We start from the raw sequence: 25,296 nt of genomic DNA on the forward strand, positions 1-25,296 counted from the left end.
GGGGAGAGAAAAACCTATCAGCCTAGACTTCTATATCCAGTGAAATTATTCTTCAAAAAATGAAGGAAAAATAAAGACATTCTCAAACAAAGAAAAATTGAAGGAATTTGTTGCCAGTAGACCTGTCTTGCAAAAATGCTTCAGAAAAGGTCTTCAGAAATGGAAAATGATAAATAAGAAAATTCAATCTACATGAAGAAAGGAAGGCCAGTAGAACAGGAATAAATGAAGGTAAAAGAAAATATTCTTCTTATTCATAACTGATCTAAAAGATAACTGTTCTATTAATAGTAGTGCAAGTCCACTGGATGATTATAGCTTCTAGATAAGTGAAATGAGTAACAGCAACGTTCTAAGGGATGAGAGAGAGGATTGGAAATGCTCAGTTAGAAAGTACCTGTAGTCCTTGTACAGTGGCTTAGTATTATTCAAAAGTGGGCTTAGTTAGTAAATGTATATAGCAGATTCTAGGCAACCACTAAAAAAAATTTTAAAACTTGTGATTGGTATGCTCAGGAAGAAGGAGAGAAAATGCAATCATATAAAAAGCTGAATTAGGAGCATCTGGTTAGCTCAGTCGGAGGAGTTGGTGACTCTTGATTTTGGGGTGGTGAGTTCAAGTCCCTTGTTGGGTGTAGAGATTACTAAAAAAATAGCTGAATTAAAATCAGAGAAGACAGAAAATAATATGAAAATAACAAAGTAACAAAGAAAGAGTGATGAGTAGAAAATGGTAAAAAAAAAAAAATAGGGCAGTTAATTCATCCAACTGTATGAATAATCACTTTAATAGGGAATGGTCTAAATTTACCAATTAAAAGACAGACACTGTCAGTATGGATTAAAAACAAACAAATAAAAACCAGACTTGGCTCAGCAAGAAGTTAATTTTAACTATAAAGTAGTAGATTAAAAGTAAAGGGATAAAGGGAGCCTCAGGCAGCAGGGCCAGTCTGGGTCAGCAAGGTGCCCCAGCTGGGTGACATAAGTGGCCTCTCTTTGGGTGCACGGTGCTTTGGGGCCTGCTGGGCAGCCTTCTGCCCCTGGAAGAGACTGCCTGTGCGTCCCAGCTCAAGAGGGCCCTCCCGGACCTGGAGCAGACTCTGGTGAGCAGATGGGTTGCAAAAGTGGCTCACTGCAGCAGGGACATAATCTGGTGCTTTGAGAGGAGGGGCTACAATCTAGGGGCTGAAGATGCTGAAGGTGCCAGAAAGCATCCTGACTGGGCTCTACCGTGACTTCCCAAGGAAGACCTTCTACCCAGACCTCATTGGGTACTAGCACCCTGGTGGCCACTGTCTGGGAGGACCCCAGTAAAGTCTGCAGCAACTTGGCTGAGGCTGCCTCTGACATCTTTGCAGGAGACTTCAACATTCACATCAGTGCACAACCTGAAAGGTTGAAGACTGGTAGGAAAATGAGGCTCCCAGAAACAGCCTGGACTGGTCCATGAAGCTATGGGAATATCATTCACATGCCTCCTGGAAGGGACCCAGAAGGAGATCCAGCAATGATTCCAGAGCAGTGAGCTGGTGGACTGGGCAAAAGAAGGCCACCACATAAACATCTACCCAGCTTGAGCCTTCAGGCTGCCCTCTGCCACCCCTAGGTGGCATTCACCTAGAACCAACTAGCTCTGCTGACAAGAACTTGAGCCCACACCCATGCTCTGCCCATCTGTCCCAAAACACCTCCCTGTCTACCTTCTGCCCATCCCAGCCCAGGGGGGTTTGATTCACCAACATTATGTGTCTTTCAGTATCCTAAGCTAGCAAGAAACTGGACCAAATCCTTTCTGTACCAAAGTGCCAGACAACCTTTGAGGTGTCTCCAAAGTGATTGTATGACCCCCTCTCCCCCAAAGGTTTAGACATTATAACTCATGGTGATGTGAAAAAAATAATAAAGGATGAAAAAAGATATGCCATGTTAATATCAATCAAGAACACTGAGGTTCCTACGTTAATGGCAGATGAAGCAGACTTCAGAAGCAGGGATAATTTTCAGGGATAAGAAGACCATGCATATGATAAAGGGTCAGTTCTCCAAGACTTAACAGTCCTTAATGTGTATGCACCTAACAGTAGAGCATCAAAATATATGAGGCAAAAACTGACAGAATTTTAAAGAGAAATAGACAAATCCCTTATTATGGTTGGAGACTTCAAAACTTCTGTATCAGTAATTGGCAAATCCAGCAAAGGAAAATTCAATATTGTTAAAGTATTGGCTCTTCCCAGTATGATCTAAAGATTCAGTGTAATGTCAAACAAAACCCCAGAAGTTATTTTGTGAATATTGACAAAATGATTCTACAGTTTATATTAAAAGGTAGAAGACACAAAATAACCAACATAATATTGAAGAACAAAGTTAGCAGACTCATCCTACCTGACTTCAAGACTCTATAAAACCACAGTAATTAAGACAGTATAGTATTGGCAAAGTAATGGACAAAAAGATCAACAGAACAAATAGAAAGCCCAGAAATAGACCCACACAAATATGGCCAATGATCTTTGACAAGGAATAAAAGCAATTCATGTAGAAAAGGATAATCTTTTTAGCAAATGGCAATGGAACAACTGGATAACCTCATGGAAAAAAAAATGATACAGACCTTACACCTTTACAAAAATTAACTCAAAATTAATCATAGACCCAAATGTAAAATAAAAAATTCTAAAACTTATATAAGATAACATAGGAGAACATCTACATTGGGTTTGAAGATGAATTTTTAGATACAACACAAAGCAAAATCCATGAAAAAAAAAGTTTTTGTCAAATTTCATTTAAGAGAAAATTTTTTGCTCTGTGAAAGACACTGTTAAAAGAACAAAAAGACAGGCCACAGATTGGGGGAAAACATTTGTAAAACCTACATCCTGTGAAGAACTTGTACCTAAAATCTACAAAGGACTCTTAAAACTCAGCAATAACAAAACAAAAAACCCAATGAAAACATGGGCAAAAGATCTGAACAGACAGCTATCCAAAAGAGATATACAGATGTCAAATAAGCCTACAAAAAAATGTCCAACATCCCATGTCATTAAGGAATTGTAAATTAAAACAACAATGAGAAACCATGCCACAGCTATTAGAATGGTTACAATCCAAACACTGCTGACAATAACAAATGGTAGCAAGGATATGGAGCAACAGGAACTCCCATGATAATGCAAAATAACATAGTCACTTTGGAAGAAAATTCAATATTTTCTTACAATGGTAAACACAGGCTTACCATACAATCCATCAGTTGTATTCTCAGGCATTTATCCAAATGAGTTGAAAACATGTTTGCACAAAATCTGTACACTAATGTCTATAGCAGGTTTATGCATCATTGCTAAAACTGGAAACAGCCAAGTCCTTTAACAGATAACTGGATAAACAAACTGTGGTATATCCATGCAATGGAATAGTATTCAACATAAAGATATAAGCTCTCAAACCACCAAAAGATTTGGAGGAAACTTAAATGCATATTGCCACGTGAAAGAAAACCATCTGCAAAGGATCCACACTGAATGATTCCAATTATATGACATTCTGGGAAAGGTAAAACTATGGCTACAGTGAAGATTATTGTTGGAGAGACATTGGGGTGGAGAGAGATGAATAGGTAGAACACAAAAGATTTGTAGGATGGTGTAAATTCTCTAAATGACATTACATTAACAGCTCTCTGGTTGCCAGGATTTATTGGGGATGAAGTCATAAATAACTGGATACGGGAATTTTTTTTTAAGATTTTATTTATTTACTTGACAGACAGAGAACACAAGTAGGCAGAGAGGCAGGCAGAGGGAGAGGGTCGGAAGTGGGCTTCCTGCTGAGCAGAGAGCCCGATCCGGGGCTCGATCCCAGGACCCTGAAGTCATGACCTGAGCTGAAGACAGAGGCTTTAACCCACTGAGCCACCCAGGCGCCCCGGAACACAGGAAATTTTTAGGATGGTGATGCTATTCTGTATGATACGGAAATGGTGGTTGCGTGAGACTATAACTTTGTCAAAAATGTGAAATTTATTCTTATTTTTTTATCAGACTTACCAAAGACTTTGTATTTATTGGTCTTTCCCAAGAATTGGCTTTTGGTTTAGTTACCTGGTTTATGCTTTTTTTAATATGGTTAATTTTCCCTTTTCTCTTATTTTTTCCCTTTACTTTTTTGTATATTTTGGGGTTTTTTTCTATCTTCTTTAAATGAATACATAATTCATTTCTTTATGGCTTCTTAGCAAATGTATTGAAAATTTGAATTTTTCATCTGAGTACCACTTTATAGGATATGGCCACACACATGCATGCGTGTGCATGCACACACACACACTGCTCTCATTATTTATTTCTTAATATTTGTAATTTCCTGTTGGATTGCCTCTATAATCACAGTTATTTAGAATAAGCATAATTGTATTGTTTGTGTCCAGAAAACATGGCTTAGATGACGTTTAAGTTGAGCAACTTCTTGAAGTATACTTCAAGTGTACTAATAGAGGGTTAATGTTGGTGAATGTTTCATTGGATTTTGAATGGAATATAAATTATTTGGCATGTATAAAATCCTATACAACTATTTCAATTACTTCTTGAATTTTTATTAGTTTTAGTTTAATATGTATCAAAGTTACACTGTTGGGTGCCTTGAGGTTTGTAACTCATATTTTCCTGATGAATTCTAGTTTTTACCAATATGATTTTATCTCACTTAATACTTCTAACCTTAAATTCTACTTTCTCTGGTATTAAAATCAGCACATACCTACTTTTAGTAGTTGTGAAATATATCTTTTTCCTGTCCCCTTTTTAAATTGTAATAGCAATACTGAAAACAAACACAGCTCTGGAGATATAATTACTAAACAACTTTTTTTCTTTCCCTCTATGCCTTCAAATATGTTTTAAGGTGTCCCCCTTTCAGACGAAGACTAAACACACCACATAGTTTTTTATTTTTCTTCAGTAGTAAAACCTTTGGCACTGCAGGTCTCAAAGACCGGCTGAGTTTAATAACTTATCCCTGTGTAAGAGACTACTTTTCAACTCCTTAAGTTACTTACTTCTCATCCCGCTCAGTCCTTGGGTTGGTAGGAAGTCTACCATCAGAAAGTGAGCTTTCTTTAATTTTTCTCTTGCTAGCCCTTCTACTCATGCTCTTCTCCATTGCTACTAATGGTCTCTGACTTGAAGTAGGGAGCAGGAAATTTTTTACTTACTAATACTGTTGTAGTGATCTATCAGTAGAACTCTGCTGGCTCAGAAGATGTTTGAATCTTTTTTCTCTTCTAGAGCATGGTTGAGAATCTCAGGTTCACTTTCTTTGATGTGGCCAGATCCATCTCTATTCTAGCTTCTTACTCCCCCTTTCTCGCCTCTATAGGCATTCAGTGATATCAACATTTTCTCTATATATGGTCTGTAATATCTCTAGGGACTCAAGGTGGATAGGACCTAAAATGACTCCATGCCAGCTCTCTCTTTTACGTGGCTCACAGTTGTACCCACAGGACATACTTCTGAATCCTTTTTCTCTGATATAGGCCATACTAAAAGCTCGTTCCTTTACTCTATTTTGTCTTTTAGATTTCTTAGAATGGAATCAGACACAGTGTCTCCAAAATTCCTGGAGGTTCACCTAGTAAGCTCTTCAAGTTACCTTGGTGGAAGTTTTTTGGGGGAGTGGGGATTCTCAAAAAATCTTCTACTTACTTTCATCTCTAAATCCAACCCTTTTATAGCTTTCTCATGGGCAGTGGTTATAAGGATCATATAACCAGATTTTGGTCACCTCCTTTGAAGATTTTGTTATGACCTAGAAGTTCACCTTGGAATGTAATATCTACAGTCTTTGTGATTTGTCCAAAACTATTTTACCATCTTGTTACATGATCTTTCCATACATTTACTTTTAGGTATGTGTACCTTGGGGTTTTTAGATGAAAATAACACTAGTTAACATTTTGCTCCAGTGTTTTCTAATATACATGGTTTTTGATGAGAAGTGTGACTCCAGTTAGATTTCCATTTCTTTGTAGAAAATTTGTTTTTATCTTTCCAGAAAGTTTATATTTTCTCATATTCAATGTTTTAAAAATTTCATTTATGAAGTAAAATTACTGCATATATTCTGCTTAATATGAAGTGCATTTCAAAAACTGAAAAATCATTTTTTTCTTCAGAATTATTTTGTCTTTCTTAATAATTTCCTTTCCTCCATTCTTTCTTTTCTCTTCTATTAGAATTTTGAAATTTAGATGGGATTGCTTCTGAAATTTTTGGTTTTCTATTCCATGACAAATACTACATTTCAAAATATCCTATATATGTCATCTTAAGAGTCTTTTTGAGACAATTACCCTTTTCAATTACCCTGATTTGTAAATATCAGTCCAGGAGTGATATCAGGATGGAGGTGGGATGCACTCCTAGCTAGAGAGTGCCTGGAATTGGTGTTCTAATTGTGGAAGATTTAAAGCCCTGTTAAAAGTTGCCATATACCTGGATATACATCAGGTTCTTCCAATCATTTGCTATTTAATTTGTCCTACTGAATCGGGTCAGAAGGAAAGAGATAAGCTACCCATATGTTCAGAACATATTTTTCCAATTTACCACCTTCACCATTGTCCTTGTGCCTCCTTTTCCTACCGAATCTTTGATTCTTAGCTTTGAACTTCTATTAAACAACTGCCCAAGCTTCTGAATATGTCACCTTCAGTTATTGCCATATATCCAACTCTGCATTCCTTCCATTTATTCAAGAATTTCTTAATATTTCTGCTCCACTGATGACTTCTTAAAGAATTTTAACATAGGAATTATTTAATTCTTTTTAAAAATATCTTTATTATTTTTAGAAATCTTGAGCAGAAGGAAAGTTAGCTACCTGCTCTCAGTTAGCTATCTTAACCCAGTTTCTCCAGAATATGTTCAAGGAGACCGTCTTTTAAGAACGATATTCTAGGCGCCAAGTTCAAGATCAACACATTTCATTATTTTTAGTCCTGGAGTCTGACTGTAACACTATAATCATGATAGCCAAGAATAGAGAAGGCCAGCATTTGAAATTGACTTTGGCTGCGTCTGGGATGTTATGCTTGCTATTATTTCTTCTTGTCCAGAATAACTAAATAATTGCTTTCATAAAGTGGATAGTTAGCCCCTTTTAAAAATACATCAACTGAGTATTGAAAAGTCACTATCTTTAAAGGAGAAATTGTTTAATTGCACACGAGTAGTTGCATCCACAAAAAGAATTCTGATCTTCAAAAGGGATCAGAAAAATCAGAATCATTTTGAGAACTCAGAGATGTTAACGTTTTCTCTACTAAGTGATTATACGTTTCAAAAGCATGAATTAAGCATTTAATGGTCAAAATGAAAAACAATATCCTAAGGCTACCTCATTTATTCTTTTGATGGTTTGATCTTATATTACTCAACAACAAAAAAATTGTTTCTAGGTATAGTAAAAAAAAAAACACAAAACGATTATGTGTCACCATCTAGAGGAGGATAACTTAGTGCACTGGGGTAAAAGCAAATATCCAAAAGTTAACGTGCCAGGTCTTACCTGAGTTGACTTTTTTTTAATTCAGTAAAGATGGTAGAATCTCACCTTCTTTTCTTCCTCCATAATCATTAGCCCAGAAGGAAGAAGAGGTAAATTGAATAAAGTCTAACTCTCTTTTTTTTTTTTCCCAAGGAATGGGACTGAAAGTACAGATTTATGACTAGAACTAAGAGGTAGGATTATATGTAAAAGACTCTTAATGACAGAATCAACCTTAGATTTTGAATTCAGAATAGTTGCAGGTGGGCCATGATTCACACATTTCTAGAAAAGAGAAAAAGAAGGTAAGAGAGCAAATAATAAATGGACAAAATGTTTGGGGTAAGTTTTTAGAGACTATTTATTTCAGGGGTCCTTAACCAGCAGTCCTCGGATCCTTAAAGAAAAGCTTCTCTGAAGATTTGTGATCCCCTTGAATGTATATCCAAAATTTCATAGATCTATGTGCATAGGTAGCTTCCATCAGACTCCCAAATGCTATGGCAGAGCTCAGAAATCTATAGCTTTGTTGACATCAATGATCAACGACCAAGAACCTAGAAGTTTGTAGAAATTTGACCAATGACTGAACTACGCTGGTCCCCAAGGAGCTTTTGGCTTCTTGACATCAAGACAATACAGTGCCTTGTATTCCACTTTAAGCACTGTCTGAGTCTAAAGCTTTTCTTTTTCAGATTTATAAACCTAAAACAATATAAATTATACCGTTCTACCCACCTTTAAATAGAATATTTGAGGCCAAAACTTTAGATTTAGTATGAGAATAAATCCCAGAAAGGAGAGGATGTGATCTCTGGAATAGCATTGTCTGTTTTCTATTTTACCTTGAAGGTTTTTATATTAACATTACTTTTATAATTTTTCTAATGCTAAAAGAAATGCTCTTGAAAAGTGCACCATCTGTGCTTTGTCTGATTAGCTGGTCCAAATGGAATGGATGTCAAATTCTGAGTTCCTTTTATTTTTATGAAAATAAAAAGAAGCTTCACTTCTAACTCAGCTTTATGAGTGAATCAATGAGAAGTCATCTACTGCATAATCTTCTCCCCTAGAAAGTGATAAATATTTACAGTATATAATGAGATTTCATGTCAAAAATTGATGGTATTTATTGTGTTTTAATAAAAGCAGATTTGGAAACATTAGTTTTATTAAACAAAAAACAGAATATTGTTCTAAAAATTGCCATTTTCATATTTGCTTTTTCTGTGGAGACCTTATATACAAAGGCAGATTTTTAGCTAACTATATTACTATGGAAATCAGCTCCAACTGAATAGAAATAGTACAAAATAATGAAAACACTAATACATCTTTACACATTGTATTATTCATCTATCAATTACTTTCCCTTTCGTGGGACTCACTCTTCCAGGTTTGGCTGTTTAACAGTCATTTTTTTTTCCAATATTTATTCTCAATTTCTTTCCTCAATCTTGATCCTAAGAATTAACTAAAAAAGAATATTTAAAAGGTCATGTTGTCCTTTCCTGTGCAAATCTGGGAGATAAGGCTGTTACTAACGCATTTTCTAATTTTTTAAGTAAATGTTAAGGAGAACATGTGGTTCTCTTCTGAAAAGCTTTTCACAAACAGGTCAAATATGTTACAGGTGGCAGAACCATACATGCTCCTTCACACCCTGTCTAGGTCCCCTAAGTCCTGGGGAAGTGGCTTCAAAAGGATTTATCTCTCACCGTGGTTAAAGGATTGTCTAAAACTTTGAGTTTTGAACCTAATGGCTCTCGTCCAGAAAAGGCTCTTAAAGATGGATCTGGAGAAGGTAATGGTTCCTACAACCAATGATGAAAATACATGGCCACAGGCAACTCTCCATCAGAGATTATAACTCATACCCTTCTCAGCATCTGGTATAAAATAATAGATGGTTGGTGACCACCGCGAATGGGGAAGTACAGGCTCATACAGATACTAAGATTTTCATTTTAAAACAATATTGTGCTGGCCAGAAAAAAAACACATCTGCACGCTAAATTTGGCCCATGGGGCCCCAGATTTTGATTCCCAAACTACATGATATGACAAAATTTAGGGGACTCTATCCCTTCCTCTCCAGCACACCCATCCATTAGTCTGCTGGTTGTTGTCTGAAGTATTGTCCCCTCTCCATCAATGTTTTTCTGGCTTTTATGTTTATTCTTTCACTGGGGTGGTTTCTCTTTTTTTTTTTTTCTAAATAGATAACACATTCACATGGTTCAAAATGAAAAGAAAATATAAAGTACTATACAGTGAAAGCCCCATTCCTACCCCAACTTGTGTGTATCCAGTTCCCATTCTGATTCCCATTCCCTCACAGACAACTTCTGTTACTGGTTTCTGGGTTTCCACCAATGCCATTCTCTTTATATTAAGCTAAATAAGCACACAAGCACATACATTCTTATGCTCCCAATTACAGACAAAACATTGCATGCTATACCTATATTTTCCTTTTTAAAGGTAATCATTTAAGAATCGCTTAACTTAGAAGGAATATATGAATACAAATACACACACACCCCTTTAGCATCTATCTACCCTGCTGACCTTAATATAGATCTATGAATAGCGTGTTTACTTTTTTTTTAAGATTCTATTTATATATTTGAGAGAGAGAGACAGCTAGAGAGAGCATGAACAAAAAGGGGAGGGAGAAGCAGGCTTCCCACAAACAAGGAGCCCAATGTGGGGCTTGATCGTGGGATCACAACCTGAGCCGAAGGCAGGCGCTTAACCAACTGAACCACTCAAGCACCCCAATAGTGTTTCCTCGTTCCTTTTTTATAGCTGTATTGTATTCCTTTGAAAGGAGATAGAGACTTAGATATGTAGATAATTTATTTAATCAGTCCAAAGTGGATATTCAAGTAATTTCCAAACATTAAATATTATAAAAATTACTGCATGTATTATTTTTGTATGAATAATCCCCGTGGATTATTTTGCATATGTACAAGCCTATCTATGACATGAATAGTGGAAATGGGACACCTAGGTCAAAAGCAGATGTAATTATAATTTTGACAAATATTGCCCATTACCCTCAGAAACCATACTGGTTTGAGTTAATATCCATTCTTACCATATCCAGTCCTACCACCTCTCCAAATGAAGGTGCTATCAAACTTTTGAATATTTGTCAATTTAAATGGTTAAAAAATTATATTCTAGTGTAGTTCTAATGTGAATATTTATTGTCTTCTCATATGTTTCAAAGCCTTTTATATTTGCTTCTGCATGAAATATCTGTATATATCTTCAGCTTATTTTTTTTGAGCCATTCTTTTTTTTTTAAGATTGTATTTATTTATTTGAGAGAGAGAGAGCATGGGAGGGGAGAGGTCAGAGGGAGAAGCAGACTCCCCACTGAGCAGGGAGCCCGATGTGGGATTCAGTCTCAGGACTCCAGGATCAGGACCTGAGCCGAAGGCAGTTGCTTAACCAACTGAGCCACCCAGGTGCCCTTTGGCTTATTTTTTTTTTTAAATATTTTATTTATTTATTTGACAGAGAGAGAGGTCACAAGTAGGCAGAGAGGCAGGCAGAGAAAGAGGGAGAAACAGGCTCCCCACTGAGCAGAGAGCCCGATGCGGGGCTCGAGCCCAGGACCCTGAGATCATGACCCGAGCTGAAGGCAGAGGCCTAAACCACTGAGCCACCCAGGCGCCCCCTTTGGCTTATTTTTTTAATAAAGTTATTGATGTTGCTTACAATTTCTAGTGTGTAATAAACTGGGGATATTAGTCCTTTGTCTGTAAGGTCAGTCGGATATTTGTGTATGTAAGTCTCACTTTACTGTCTATCTTTTATTGCTGCTGACGGTGATTTCATTTTACATGTATGGGTCTTTTTTTTTGTTAATGCAATTGAATTTATCAACCTTTCATTTTATGGCTTCTGGATTTTGAGTCAAGAAAGGACTTTATGCCAAGGTTATAATGGAATTAATCTATGTTTTCTTCTAGTATTTTTATTGTGATATATTTTTACATCTAAATCTCTGAGCCTCTTCGAATTTGCTATGGTATGTGATATCACATATAGATTCAACTTTCGGGACATTTCACTCATTTTTTAATAGATTTAAGATACCAATCTTATTATATAATCCATTTGTGCAGGTGCTTGGGTCTATTTCCTGAATTCTATCCAACTGGTTTGTTTTTCTATTATTCACAAATACCTAAGTGTTTTAATGATATTGTCATATATGGAAGGGTTTAGTCTACCCCTAATGCTCTCCTTATGGAAATTTTCCTTGGTTATCCTGGTTTTTATTTTCTCCAAATGAACTTTATCAGCTTTTTTAGCTTTTTTTTATAATTGGATTTTTATTGGAATCATAAAAAGTTAATATGGGAAGACTGAATATATTTATGATTAGAATATCCTATCAAGAACATGGTCTCTCTTTCCATTTCTTTTTTTTTTTTTAAGATTCTTTGGTATTATTTATTCATTTCAGACAGAGAGAGAGAGCATGAGCAGGGGAAAGGGAGAAGCAGACTCCCCACTGAGTCAGAAGCCCAATGTGGGGCTCCATCTCAGGACCCGGAGATCATGACCTGAGCTGAAGGCAGACACTTAACCATCTGAGGCACCCCGGTGCCCCTCTTTTTCCATTTCTTCAGGCTTTTTTTGTGTATGTCTTTCAGGAGATTTTCAGTATGTTCTTCATATACATACTACATATTTCCCATGATTTATTTTTAGCTATTTCACTTTCTATTAATATTTCTTTCTCTTTTACATAATTTTTATAAATTGTGGAAGAAAGCAATTTATTTCCATAGTAAGTAATATGTAGCTTTGGGGCTGAGATAGATACAGATAGGTAGATATACCAACGTGGGATTATCACGTTAAGGAAACTTTTATCTATTCTTAATGTTTGTTGTTTTTCAATCCAAAATGAATGTTGAACTTCGTTAAATGCCTTTTCAGAGTCTTAGTTATCATCATATTATTTTTCCCCTTAAATGTATTAATGTGACAAAGGATATTAATAGAGGCCCTAATATAAAACCATCCTTGCATTTCTTCCATTGAGCCCAGTTGTTTCTGGTGTATTTTAATTGCTGTTAGATCCCATTAGCTGATGTTTTATGTAGACTGTTTGCACTGATGTGGATAAGGGATATTGTCTTCGGGTATTCTTTTTTGTACAATCTTTGTTAGATTTTGATATCTGCATTCATTACAAAAATAATTCAGGTTTTTTTCCTAATGCTCTGGAAAATTTTAAATATTATTAACTTATATACTCATTAAGATTTAGTAGACCTTTTTTTTTAACCTACCTGGGCCTGGTGTTTTTTGGAAGTTACTCTTTTCTATGGAAACAGTCAGATTAAATTTTTCTATTTCCTCTAAGTTTTGGAATATTTTGTACTCCTGAAAATAAGCCATTTCATACAAGTTTTCAATTTTATTCAGATATTGCAGCAAAATTATTTTATTGAGCTTTAAATGTCCTCTGTTTCTCAGAATATCACCCCTCTTTTTTAACATTTCTTACTTTTGCTATCGAGGTTCTCTCTCTCTGTGATGAGATTAACAATTTACGAGTTTTTTAAAAAAGAAGCTTATAAACGAAAGCTAAAGACATTTTAAAAATAAAAACTTAAAAATAAAAGTTGCCATTATTCTATTTTCTAATGAATTCCTTCATGTTGTCATAGTGATGCCACATAGCAAAATCTCCATGGCCCTGTCACACTTGAACTTCAATGTTGGCTGGGGCAGTTTCTCTCCAGGCTGTGGTGGTTGAAGCAGTTCTGTGTCACGCTCTGGATTGCTCGTGCAGCTCAACCCTCTGTGTCTCTTGTCTTCCTCCAGAACCAGCAGGCTAGCTGACGCCTGTTATTCTCAGGGCAACTGCAGACACACAAGAGTTTACGTTGCTGCGCAAGTGCACTGCAAGCCTTTGATGCATCCCGTCTATTGGCGTCCCATCTGCCAAGGAAATCCACGTGCTGGAGCACAGGGACAAGAGGCGGGAACATACACAGAGACAGCTGAGAAAGTGGGACCAATCTTCAATCTACCAAACTTCTGCTTTCCTGGAGTTAATTTTTATTTTTAATTTTTAATTTAATTTAATTTTAATTTAATTTTTAATTTTTAATTTTTATTTTTATTTTTATTTTTGAACTGGATATCTATTCATGACTCCTTTTTTTTTTAATTTACAGTAAACTTTATTTTCATGGATATGTCACTTGACATAATTTCAAAGTAGATCTTTGCTCTAGGATGAGCCAAAGAACAGACAACCTAAATCTCATAAAAGATTTTCTTCACATTGTTCTGAGTATGGGGTTTTGGTGCTACCAATGTTAATACCTAACATTTTCCCCGTGAGACTTTACCTATAGATACAGAAGGAAGAGATAACATCAATATACTAGAATCAAACGGTACAAGAGAATGACAGTAAGTTCTCGGAAGAGATACCACCCACTCCTTCAAGGTTGTAATGATAATGATTGATTTTTCTTCTCCTGGAATGTTAATGACATTTGGTTTGGTTTGGTTTAAGTAAAAAGTCAGAATGAGTGAAAATGCTGCACTTAATTCTCTTAATAGACTAAAAATAGTGGAAGTTTTAAATTCTTCATAAGTCCAAGGTGGGACATGACTGCTACTGACAGGGTCTATTCAACACACTAATTCCAAGTTTGGTGACCATCAACAAACTGGCACCCAAGATTAAGCCCACAGGCATAATCCATCCAGAGTGATGGAATCTCATTCCTATAATGCCATTTAAGTTTCCAGATATAGCTAGGAAAACCCAAATGTTCCTCAGATCCTGAGAGAGCTGATAGGCACCCAGGCTTGCTAAGCCACCGAGAAGAAGCCCAGCAGCCAATGATAGGACACTAGCGTTTGCACAGCCAATGATCCTACCAGAAGCAACCAGTGCTGCACAGCGAAGGCCAATCCAGTGTAAAGGCACTAGAGGGCCAGAGGCCTTCTGCATTGTTCTCTTCTCCCTCTGACCAGACAGAAGCATACACCAGGCCTGCACTGAACCGCTTTCCCCTAGGTCTGCACTGGTCCGAAAGGGTGCACAAAGCCCCATGACTCCATTTTTTACTGATGTTAAGTATTTTAAGATGATGAATTTTCCTCTAAAGCCCATTTTAACTACATCCATAGATTCAAAAGTGTTCTTACATTCTTTTCTCCACACGATGCAATTTCATTTTTTATTTCCTCTTCAACTTAGATCTTAAGAAAATATTATTACAAATTCCAGGTAAAAGTGCCTTTAGGTTATCTAGTTTCATTGCATGGTGATTAGAGAAGGTTGTACCTAAAATTCCTATTTATTTTAAATTCAGAATAGATTCGGGATTTTCTGGTGGCCCTATATATGGCCAATTTCTCTAAATATTCCAAGGCTTATTCAAACTTAATAAAGTACAGAATTACCTTATCAATTAGCTCTATCTTATTATTCATGTTATTTCAGTATTCAAAATACTTAATTATTTTCATCCACTTGATCTGACATGGACCAAGAGGGGTGAATTCATGCCTCCCACTAGTGTTTTTATGTCTGTTTCCTGCTCTTATCACCTGTAATTTATGCTTTATGAATGTTTAGTGCACAGATATTCATAACTGTAATATGTCCATTGTGAGTTACACACTTCTGCACTATTGGGTTTTTATTTCTCAATATTCTCTTTGGCTGGAGTCCTGGCTTATTTTTATTTGTGTTTTCTGGTCTGCTCTTTTTAATTCTTTTATTTTCAGCCTTCCTGAAGTGCTTCATTTTAGATGAGTCTATGCCATAGAATTAAGTTGCATAATCCATCCTGGAGACTCATTTCCTTTAAAAACTAAGTTTAAGGGCACCTGAGTGTGGCTCAGTTGGTTAAGTGTCAGGCATTTGATTTTAGCTCAGGTCCTGATCTCAGGTTTGTGAGATCAAGCCCCATGTTGGGCTCTGCATCAGCTTGGAGTCCACTTGAGATCCTCTCCTTCTTACCCTCTCTCTGCTTGCGCTCTCTCACGCTCTCTCTCTAAAATAAACAAATAAAATAAATCTTAAAAAAAAAAAAAAAACTAAGGTAGGCCTAAAAAAAAAACTAAGTTAAGCCTTTAAAAAATAAAATTAAAAAAAAGTTAAGCTAAGATAAACCTTTTAACAGGTGACTTGATATAAAAGTTATGCTTCATCTTTGCTCCATTTTCTGTGTCATTTTAAAGGTATTCTTTTCATTATAAATTCTGGGTTTTTTTGCTTTTTGTGTGTTGTTGGTTTGCTATTCAAGTTATGTGTTTTTTTCCTTTAGTAGTTACCTTTATAATAATAATTTTTTATTAGACCCTTAGTCATGTCCTTCTTTTAACTGTTTCTGTAAGTTCCCTACTATAATGATTATAAATAAGGCTATTTCTTCTTCCTTTTCCCTTTCTTTCCTTGTCTCTCTCTAGACTTTAGTTACTAATAATGTTTATTTTAATAAGTTAAATGAGACAATAAATTTATCTAATTCTGACCTCCTTTCCCCCTTGCCTATCCAATTTTTTTAAAATTTTTTTTTAAAGATTTTATTTATTTATTTGACAGAGAGAGAGATCACACGTAGGCAGAGAGGCAAGCAGAGAGAGGAGGAAGCAGGCTCCCTGCGGAGCAGAGAGCCCGATGTGGGGCTCGATCCCAGGACCCTGAGATCATGACCTGAGCCGAAGGCAGCGGCTTAATCCACTGAGCCACCCAGGAGCCCCTCCAATTTTTGTTAATTATATCATTTCTACATAGTAAAGACATATAACATTTATATTTCGTTCTGACATCTCAATTCCCATATTTTTTTTCTACAGGAAAATACATTCAATATTTATTCCCAGTCCTTTTGCCACTATTCACCTACTTACTTAGTTGGCCAAATTCATTGTCTAATAATTCCTTCTAGAAGGACTCAATGGCACAGTATTTTCTGAGCTCTTGCATGATCAAGACCATTCATAGAAGAGACTTCACATTTTAAATAAAATGTGGTTGGTTAAACAATCTTTAGCTTACATTCTTTACTTAGGTCTCTTGTTGCTCTCCAGTGTCTTAGATTGAAACGCTGATCATAAGATAGATGAGGCTAGTATTTTGCTCTTCTAGGAATATTTGTTTTGTTCCTGGATGCTGTTGCTACGGTGGTACCTTCCTTCTTTATTTTTAGAATCCAAGTACACATCTTAGAGTTGACCATCCGGAATCCATTTTCCTGGTTTGCTGGAATCCATGTAAAATCTGAAAGTTTACTTAAGCTCTGTGGTCCTAGGAAACAGCAATGTTAAAAAAAAATCCCACCACTCTTGTGTTCTAGGAAACTGGTTATTGCAAAGAACCACCATTCCATGCATGACTCAGATAAAACACACAGATTCCTTCTTATTTACCTGTGACAGGGCAACACAGACCTCCGAAATTCCCATTCTTTGCCTCATAAATGATTAGCTGAACTGTTTTGTCGTCACTAATCAGTGATCAGCAAAATACCTGCTAACTAAACTCTGGTTAACTTTCCCTCCTCCCACCACGTACCTGAACTTTGACACATTCTCTGCCTACCTCAGCACACAATCCCCCTTTTAATGGTGTGCAAGACAAGAGATTGACCTCAGGGTAATATATCCTTTGATTTATTGTCTAATCATAGATATTTCTGCTCCTTCACAGGGAAACTTAAGTCTTGCTTTCATCCTAGCTGTTACTTGTAAAAAGTTGCTAGGTTCTTATTTGCATTCAAATCCTCAAATTCCATCATAGTAGATTCTGTCTCCTGGGATTAAACATGGAGGGGATGAAGCGTGAAGAAAGCATAGTGAAGAACCCAGAGTCCCTTTGCTGGGGTCCATTTTTATCCACTTTCCTTGTACACTCTCCACTCGTTCTTTGTTATTCTCCCATTTCACAAAATTTTTATCCTCCCTCAATGGTAAGAACAACTGAATCTGAATGATCTCTTCATCTTTTATCTTAAACCAAAGAAAAGGCTTTTGAAAATCAAAACTTTTTCCTTTTTCTTTTTTTTTTTAAGATTTTATTTATTTATTTGACAGAGAGAGAGATCACACATAGGCAGAGAGGCAGGCAGAGAGAGAGGAGGAAGCAGGCTCCCTGCGGAGCAGAGAGCCCAATGCGGGGCTCGATCCCAGGACCCTGAGATCATGACCTGAGCCGAAGGCAGATGCTTAACCATCTGAGTCACCCAGGCGCCCCTTTTCTTTTCTCTAGCTTTATTGCGTCACCCTCCTTTGAACTAATCGGAGTCACCGATGCCTGCACGTGCAGTAACTGAAGTAGGAAGCAGGAATGACAGAGGAAAAAACAGAATAGTATCCCATAGGGCTGTGAGCTGGGAACCGTTTTCATTTACATAATAGAAGTGCTTTGAGTCATCTATGGTCTCATCAATCCCTATTCCTCCAGGTCCTACAAATCTTGAGACATCTGGGTGAATCTAGGGAGGGATGTCTCCCAATGACCTCCCTGAACATCTCAAGTCCAAGTTTTATAGGCAGAACTTATCCCCCAACCCCTTTGTTACCATCTTCTACTGAAAACATCTGGCCAGATAATAACCAATTATTTTCTTCTCACCAACCTTTTTTATTTTCTTCAGATACCTAAGATACAGCTTACTGGAGACTAAGTTTTCTGTTAATAGCTCATTTTCAGCCCAGAATTGCATAATTCTCTTCTTTTTAATTTTTTTTAAAGATTTTATTTATTTATTTGACAGAGAGAGATCACAAGTAGGCAGAGAGGCAGGCAGAGAGAGAGGGGGGAACAGGCTCCCTGCTGAGCAGAGAGCCGATGCAGGGCTCCATCCCAGGACCTTGAGATCATGACCTGAGCCAAAGGCAGAGGCTTACCACTGAGCCATCCAGGTGCCCCAATCTTCTTCCTTTTAAAATAGAAAATGTCTCCAAGTCTCTATCTTCATCTATAAAATGGGGATTATTATATTTCCTTCATACGTGTCATATCTATGACCTTGTTATTAGAATATGGTGAGAATGAAGATCTGATTACACCATGAAAATCAGAAATGACTTTTATCAATATCAGTTATAACTATTTACAATACACAGTAATTCCCATGATTATCAAAACATTTGCAAACAGGTCTGAGGAAACCTCTAAAAATACAAAGAAAAACACTGGGAGTGTAGTTTTCCAAAGCCCCTGGGATGCTGCCTTTCCTTCCCTAGGGCTGTGCACACCATATTCCAGAATTCTGTCTCAAAACAGGTACTCAAGGAGCCTCACTTTGCAACTCAGTTATCATTACAATGACATGATGAGGCTCAGCTGGCTGAAGCAGTTAGGGCTGTGACGTCAGTATCCAGCAAAGCAAAACTATCAAATGACTTATAGCTCAACAAGGAGCAGAGGTAGGGTTAGCGCCTGTCCTCTGTTCTATCCGCTATTTGAACTGGCCTGTCCCCTAAAGTCTAATGGGAAATTCCTCCCTTCCTGGGCGAGGGACTTCTTCTTGAACTGGCTCTTAGTTTTGCCTTTAATCTTCAAGAAGAATGACTGGTGGGTGGAAGGGTTGTTTTGTTGTGCCTTCTGTAAGTTTGTTTTCAGCAGAAGCTGAGGAAAAGGGACGGGAAGCCTGGAAACCAGCATGAGGTTCCTTTCTGATCCTGGGCTAGTGGGCATCCTGATACCTCCATGGCTACTTGATGTCCATCATTGCAGCAGATCACTGACTCATTTGGCCCAACTGGCTGACAGAGCCATCTGTCGTCAGGGAACCCAGTTCAGGACTGTCTAGTCAGGGAGCAAAACAAAACACATCTCTAAATCAAAGGACAGAAGGAGAGCTGCAGTTATCTGCTGCTGTCTTTTTCTTAAATAAGGTTTTTCCTGCAAGCAGGTGGAAGGATGTACCTTACAGGGCTTCTGTGATTGGCTCTCAGCCAGTCCTATGCATTTTTCACAGCTGGCATCAAGATAAACTAATTTTTTTGCTAAATTGACCCCCATTACTTTCATTTTCATAGCTTGCAACCAATTGATGGGATACAATTTAATACAATGCAATTAATGTTACAGCATCCTCCATAACAAAGCATCAAAAAAAAAAAAAAGAGACAAAATCTCTTAAGTGCCGGTGGGGCTAGGGGAGTGGAACTAGGAAATATAGAAGACAAAATGACCCCAAGAAAAAAAGAGAGCTCTAAGGAATATAAAAAGAATTTCTGATGTTTATGCTAAGAAAAGGATTATGAAAAATAAGACAACAAATGATCAATAATTACTACGCCAAGAGGCTTCTTAAAATTCAAGAAATCTGTGGCACCTGGGTGGCTCAGTCATTAAGCATCTGTCTTCTGCCCAGGTCATGATCCTGGGAAGCTTGCTTCTCCCTCCCCCACTCCCCCTGCTTGCGCTCCTTCTCTCGCTGTGTCTCTCTCCGTCAAATAAATAAATATAATCTTAAAAAAAAAAAATCAAGAAACCTTTCCAAAGGTGGCAACATAAAAGATACACTGTGAGAAGTACAGGAAGGAGGACAACAATCTGGTAGGGAACGGAAAGGCTATTCCAAGCCCAGGGGGACCTCTGAGCAGGTGCAGAGGGCTGTGAGGACACATGCCTGGCCCCATGATCTGATGCCTGCCTTCACCACCGTGGCATTTCCCCACCACCACCCTACTACATGACATCTTCATTCATTCCTTTAGTTTTATATCAATTTGGGCCCACATATTTCTATCTTATGAATCAGTGGTTTATAATCAGTGGATTATAATCCTTTTCTAGCTTTATTTACATTGATGCCCCAATGGTTCCACATTGTAGATATCAGTAACCCCTCCAGTCTGGTTTTGATGTCCTTTTGTCAGGTCCCCAACATTCTTTGAATAGTTTCCGACTTTCTTGAGTAGCTCATTTTGTATTTTTTAGCTTAGCCCTGGAATTCTTCTTTACTGCAGGAGGCCTTGGTCCTTTTTAGTGGAGAATGATATTTAGGAGCCAATATCTGAGTCTTAGCTATGGTCATTGTTACTAGTTTTTCATTGCTTTCAACCCCTCTCAGTGTTTGGAGCTAGGAAAAACAATAAAAAATACACACATTTATTTCTGTATCTACCTATTTACATATTAAAAACAATGAATTTACCTGGTGATTCTAATTCCACTTCAACACTCCTGTGTTCATTCTAGCTGTCTCCCTCCCATAATTATACCTGCAACAGAGGAAAATCTGGCACCCATTATCATCAATATATTTACTTATTTGCTCAGAGAACACACAATTATTTCAGAATTGTTTGTCCATACCACTGTGAAAATCATTCCTACTAAGTAGAGTTCAGTATTCCTTTTTTTAGAGTAAAATACATAATCAGTGAAATATGCACATGCTAAGTGTACAATTCAATAAATTTTGGTAAATGCCTGCATCCATGTAACTCACACTGCTGTTAAGATATAGGAAGTTTCAGGGTGACTGGTGGCTCATTCGGTTAAGCGTCTGCCTTTAGCTCAGGTCATGATCCCAGGGTCCTGGGATAGAGTCCCACATCCAGGCTCCCTGCTCAGCGGGGAGTCTGCTTCTCCCTCTCCCTTACTCCCTCTGCTTGTGCTCTTTCTCTCTGTCAAATAAATAAAGTCTTAAAAAAAAAAAAGACAATAGGAAGTTTCACCATTGTAAAAAATTCTCTGGACTCTGCCAGGGATATTCCTTGCCCCAATAGGGTAAGGTTTCCTATTCTAGAAATTCATACATATGAAATCATATAATGTTCATTCTCTTGTTTTGTATGAAGATATATCCATGCTGTTGTAGGAGTCAACATTTTTTCATTTTTATGGCTTAATATTACTTCATTGTATGACTGTATCAAAATTATTTATCTACTCTTTGATAGGGCTTTGGGTTGTTTCTAATTTTGAATATGAATAAAGCTTCTATGAGTATTTATCATAGTCTTATGTGGAAACATATTCTCATTTCTCTTGGATAAATTCCTAGGAGTGAAATTATTAAATAAGGAAGCTGTACATTCAACTTAAAAAAAAAAAGCAACAAACAGCCTTCTTACTTGATTGTACTATACTACACTCCATCGTCAGTGTGTCAGAATTCCAGTTGCTCCATAGCTTTAACAACATTTAGTGTTGTTCTTTTTACATTTAACCCTTCTACTAAACATGGAGTGGTATCTCTTTGTGATTTTGTTGCATTTTCCTGATGAATAATCATGTCTAATCCTTTTTATATTTATTTACTTGCCACATATATTTCTTCCTCTGTGAAGTCCCTGTTCAGGTCTTTTTTTTTTTTTTTCATTGAATTATCTTTTTATTATTTGTCAGACATAAGTTCTTTGTCCTTTGCCAGATGTATGTTTTTGCAAATGATTTCTTCCAGCCTACCCTCATTTTATGAAGATATTTTCATAAGCTTTCTTTTATAAGCTTTGTAATTTTAGATTTTAAATTTAGGTCTGTGATCCATCTCAAGTGACCATACAGCATGACAGAGAGTTTAAAGTTTATTTTTTTAATAAATTTAAAGTTTAAAACTTTAAAGTTAATTTACTTCCATGTGGATATCAAGTCGCTCAAGCACCATTTATTGAAATCCTTCAGGACTGTTATGAAAAATCAATTGATTGTGCAAGTGTGGGTATCTTTCTAATTCCGTGTTCTGTTTTATTTAACTATCTTTTCATAAATACCCACTGTCTTTAAATGTAGCCTCACAGAAAGTCTTTACATAGTAAGTAAAGTAAGATAAAGTCTTACTCTATGTAAAAAGTCAATCTTTTTAAATAAAGATTTTATTTATTCATTTGACAGAGAGAGAAAGTGAGAGAGCAAAGCAAGGGAAGCAGCAGAGGGAGAAGCAGGCTCCCCACTGAGCAGGGAGCCCAATATGGGGCTCCATCCCAGGACCCTGGGGTCTTGACCTGAGCTAAAGGCAGACACTTAACCAACTGAGCCACCTGGGTGTCCTTATAATAAGTCAGACTTGAAGTCAGGGTAGCCCTCCTACATTATATTATTTTCCCTTTTCAAGGCTGTTTTGACTATTCTAGGTTATTTGCGCTTCCGTATAAGTTTTACAGTAGCTTACTAATTTATAAAATAAAAAACTTTTTGGAATTGTGATTTGGCTTGTATTAAATCTATACAATAATTTGGGGGAGAACTGGTATCTTGACAACTTTGTCTTTTATCAATTAACGTGTTATGTAATGGTTTCTTTAATTTCTCTCATTAATATGGATTAATATGGATTCAGTGTACAAGGTTTTTTTTTATGTATTGCTAAATTTATCCTTAAGTATTTTATGGTTTTGATGCTACTTTAAATGCAACCTTTAAATTTTTATTTTCCAAAATCATTTTCTTAAAGAGAAAGTATAACCTCTTAAAGAGAAAAATGTGGAACTCTTCCTAAATTTTCCTGTTTGTTCAGAATTCATGCTAGTCATCTCTGTACTGTTCTAATATTAATATATATGTTGCTTTTAATGCAATTCCTATCAAAATACCACTGATATTTTTGCAGAGCTGGAACAAACAATCCTAAAATTTGTATGGAATCACAAAAGACCTGAATAGCCAAAGCAATTCCGAAAAATAAAAATAAAACTGGAGGCGTCATGATTCCAGATTTTAAGCTATCTTATAAAGCTGTAGTCATCAAGACAGTATGCTAATGGCACGAAAACAGACCCATAGATCAATGGAACAGAGACTAGAGAACCCAGAAATGGACCCACAGCTATGATCAACTAATCTTTGACAAAGCAGGAAAGAATATTCAAGGGAAAAGACAGTCTCCAACAAATGGTGTTGGGAAAACTGGAAAGCCCTGTGCAGAAAAATGAAACTGGACCACTTTCTTACACCATACACAAAAATAAGTTCAAAATGGATGATAGACCTAAATGTGAGAGAGGAAACCATTAAAATCCTAGAGGAGAACACAAGCAGAAACCTCTTTAACCTTGGCCATAGCAACTTCTTATGAGACATGTCACTAGAAGTAAGAGAAACAGGAACACCTGGGTGGTTCAGTGGGTTAAGCTTCTGCCTTCAGCTTCAGTCATGATCTCAAGATCCTGGGATGGAGCCCTGCATCGGACTCTCTGCTCAGCAGGGAGCCCACTTCCCCCTCTCCCTCTGCCTGCCTCTCTGCCTACTTGTGATCTCTCTCTCTCTCTGTCAGATAAATAAAATCTTTAAAGAAGAAGAAGGTGAAGTAGTAGTAGTAGTAGCAGTAGTAGTAGTAAGAGAAACAAAAGCAAAAAGGAACTATTGGGACTTCAACAAGATAAGAGTTTCTGCACAGCCAAGGAAACAATCAACAAAACTAAAAGGCAGCCCACGGAATGGGAAGGATATTTGCAAATGACATATCCAATAAAGGCTTAGTATTCAAAATGTATGAAGAACTTATCAAACTCAATATGCAAAAAACAAATATTCCAGTTAAGAAATGGGCATAAGACGTGAACAGACACTTTTCCAAAGAAGACATCCAGATGGCTAACAAACATATGAAAAGATGCTCAACATCACTCATCATCAGGGAGATACAAATCAAAACCATGGTGAGACACCACCTCACACCTGTCAGAATGGCTAAAATTAACACAAGAAACAACAGGTGTTGGCAAGGATGTGGAGAAAGGGGAACCCTCTTGCACTGCTGGTGGGAATGCAAACGGGTGCAGCCACTCTGGAGAACAGTTTGGAGGTTCCTCAGAAAGTTAAAACTACCCTACAATCCAGCAGTTGCACTACTAGGTATTTACCCAGAGAATATAAAAATATAGATTTGAAGGGGTATAAGCACCTCGATGTTTATAGCAGGATTATCTACAATAGCCAAACTATGGAGAGAGTCAAAATGCCCACTGACTGACAAATGGATAAGGAAGAAGTGGTATATATATATATGTGTGTGTGTGTGTGTGTGTGTGTGTATGGAATGAAATCTTGCCATTTGCAATGATGTGGATGGAACTAAAAGGTATTATGCTAATAAGTTAGAGAAAGATAAATATCATACGATCTCACTCATATGTGGAATTTAAGAAAGAAAACAGATGAGCACGTAGGAAGGGACTAAAGGAAAAAAGGAGAGAGGGAAACAAACCATAAATGACTCTTAATGATAGAGAACTGAGGATTGATGGAGGAAGGTGGATGTGGGATGGGCTAGGTGGGTGATGGACAATAAAAAGGGCACTTGTGATAAGCACTGGGTGTTGTATGTAAGTGATGAATCACTGAATGCTACTCCAGAAACCAAAAGGACACTGAAAAATAACAAAATAATTTAATAATCATTAATATATATTAACATATTGACATATATAAATTATTTATATTAATAATATATAAATTAATAATTTAATAACAAAATTTATTTTAATTCAGGTACCTAGCATAATGCCTCAAACATGTAAGAATTCCAAAAAGCATTCAGAAAGGATTAATCAAAAAGAAAGAAGATTGTTTTTAAGAGATCACTCTAATAAGAACATAGGACCTTATTTTCCAGAGCATGTTTCACCCAATACTAGTTCTAAGAGAAGACAGCACTTGTTAATTTAAAATATATATATATATATAGACATATACATATGGTGGATTTTTCTCTATGTAATAGAGTAGACAATTTATACCTACATCTAATTTGCATAAAATTTTAT

The 25,296-nt window shown here is 36.7% G+C and overlaps 1 protein-coding gene across 1 annotated transcript; it reads right to left on the reverse strand.

Annotated features, from left to right (window-relative positions):
- Nucleotides 1-14,230: 14,230 nt before the first annotated feature.
- LOC123940938 (transmembrane protein 14C-like) lies at nucleotides 14,231-14,572 on the reverse strand. Its single transcript, XM_046003944.1, has one exon. It carries the CDS (start codon nucleotides 14,570-14,572, stop codon nucleotides 14,231-14,233), a length of 342 nt encoding a protein of 113 aa, XP_045859900.1.
- Nucleotides 14,573-25,296: the final 10,724 nt, after the last annotated feature.

This window comes from Meles meles, chromosome 4, assembly GCF_922984935.1.
Source record: "Meles meles chromosome 4, mMelMel3.1 paternal haplotype, whole genome shotgun sequence".
Lineage (NCBI taxonomy): Eukaryota > Metazoa > Chordata > Mammalia > Carnivora > Mustelidae > Meles > Meles meles.

What these genes read in the sequence shown, in the direction of transcription:
- LOC123940938 (XM_046003944.1), bottom strand. Translation starts at nt 14,572, where the DNA reads ATGCAGAAGGCCTCTGGCCCTCTAGTGCCTTTACACTGGATTGGCCTT.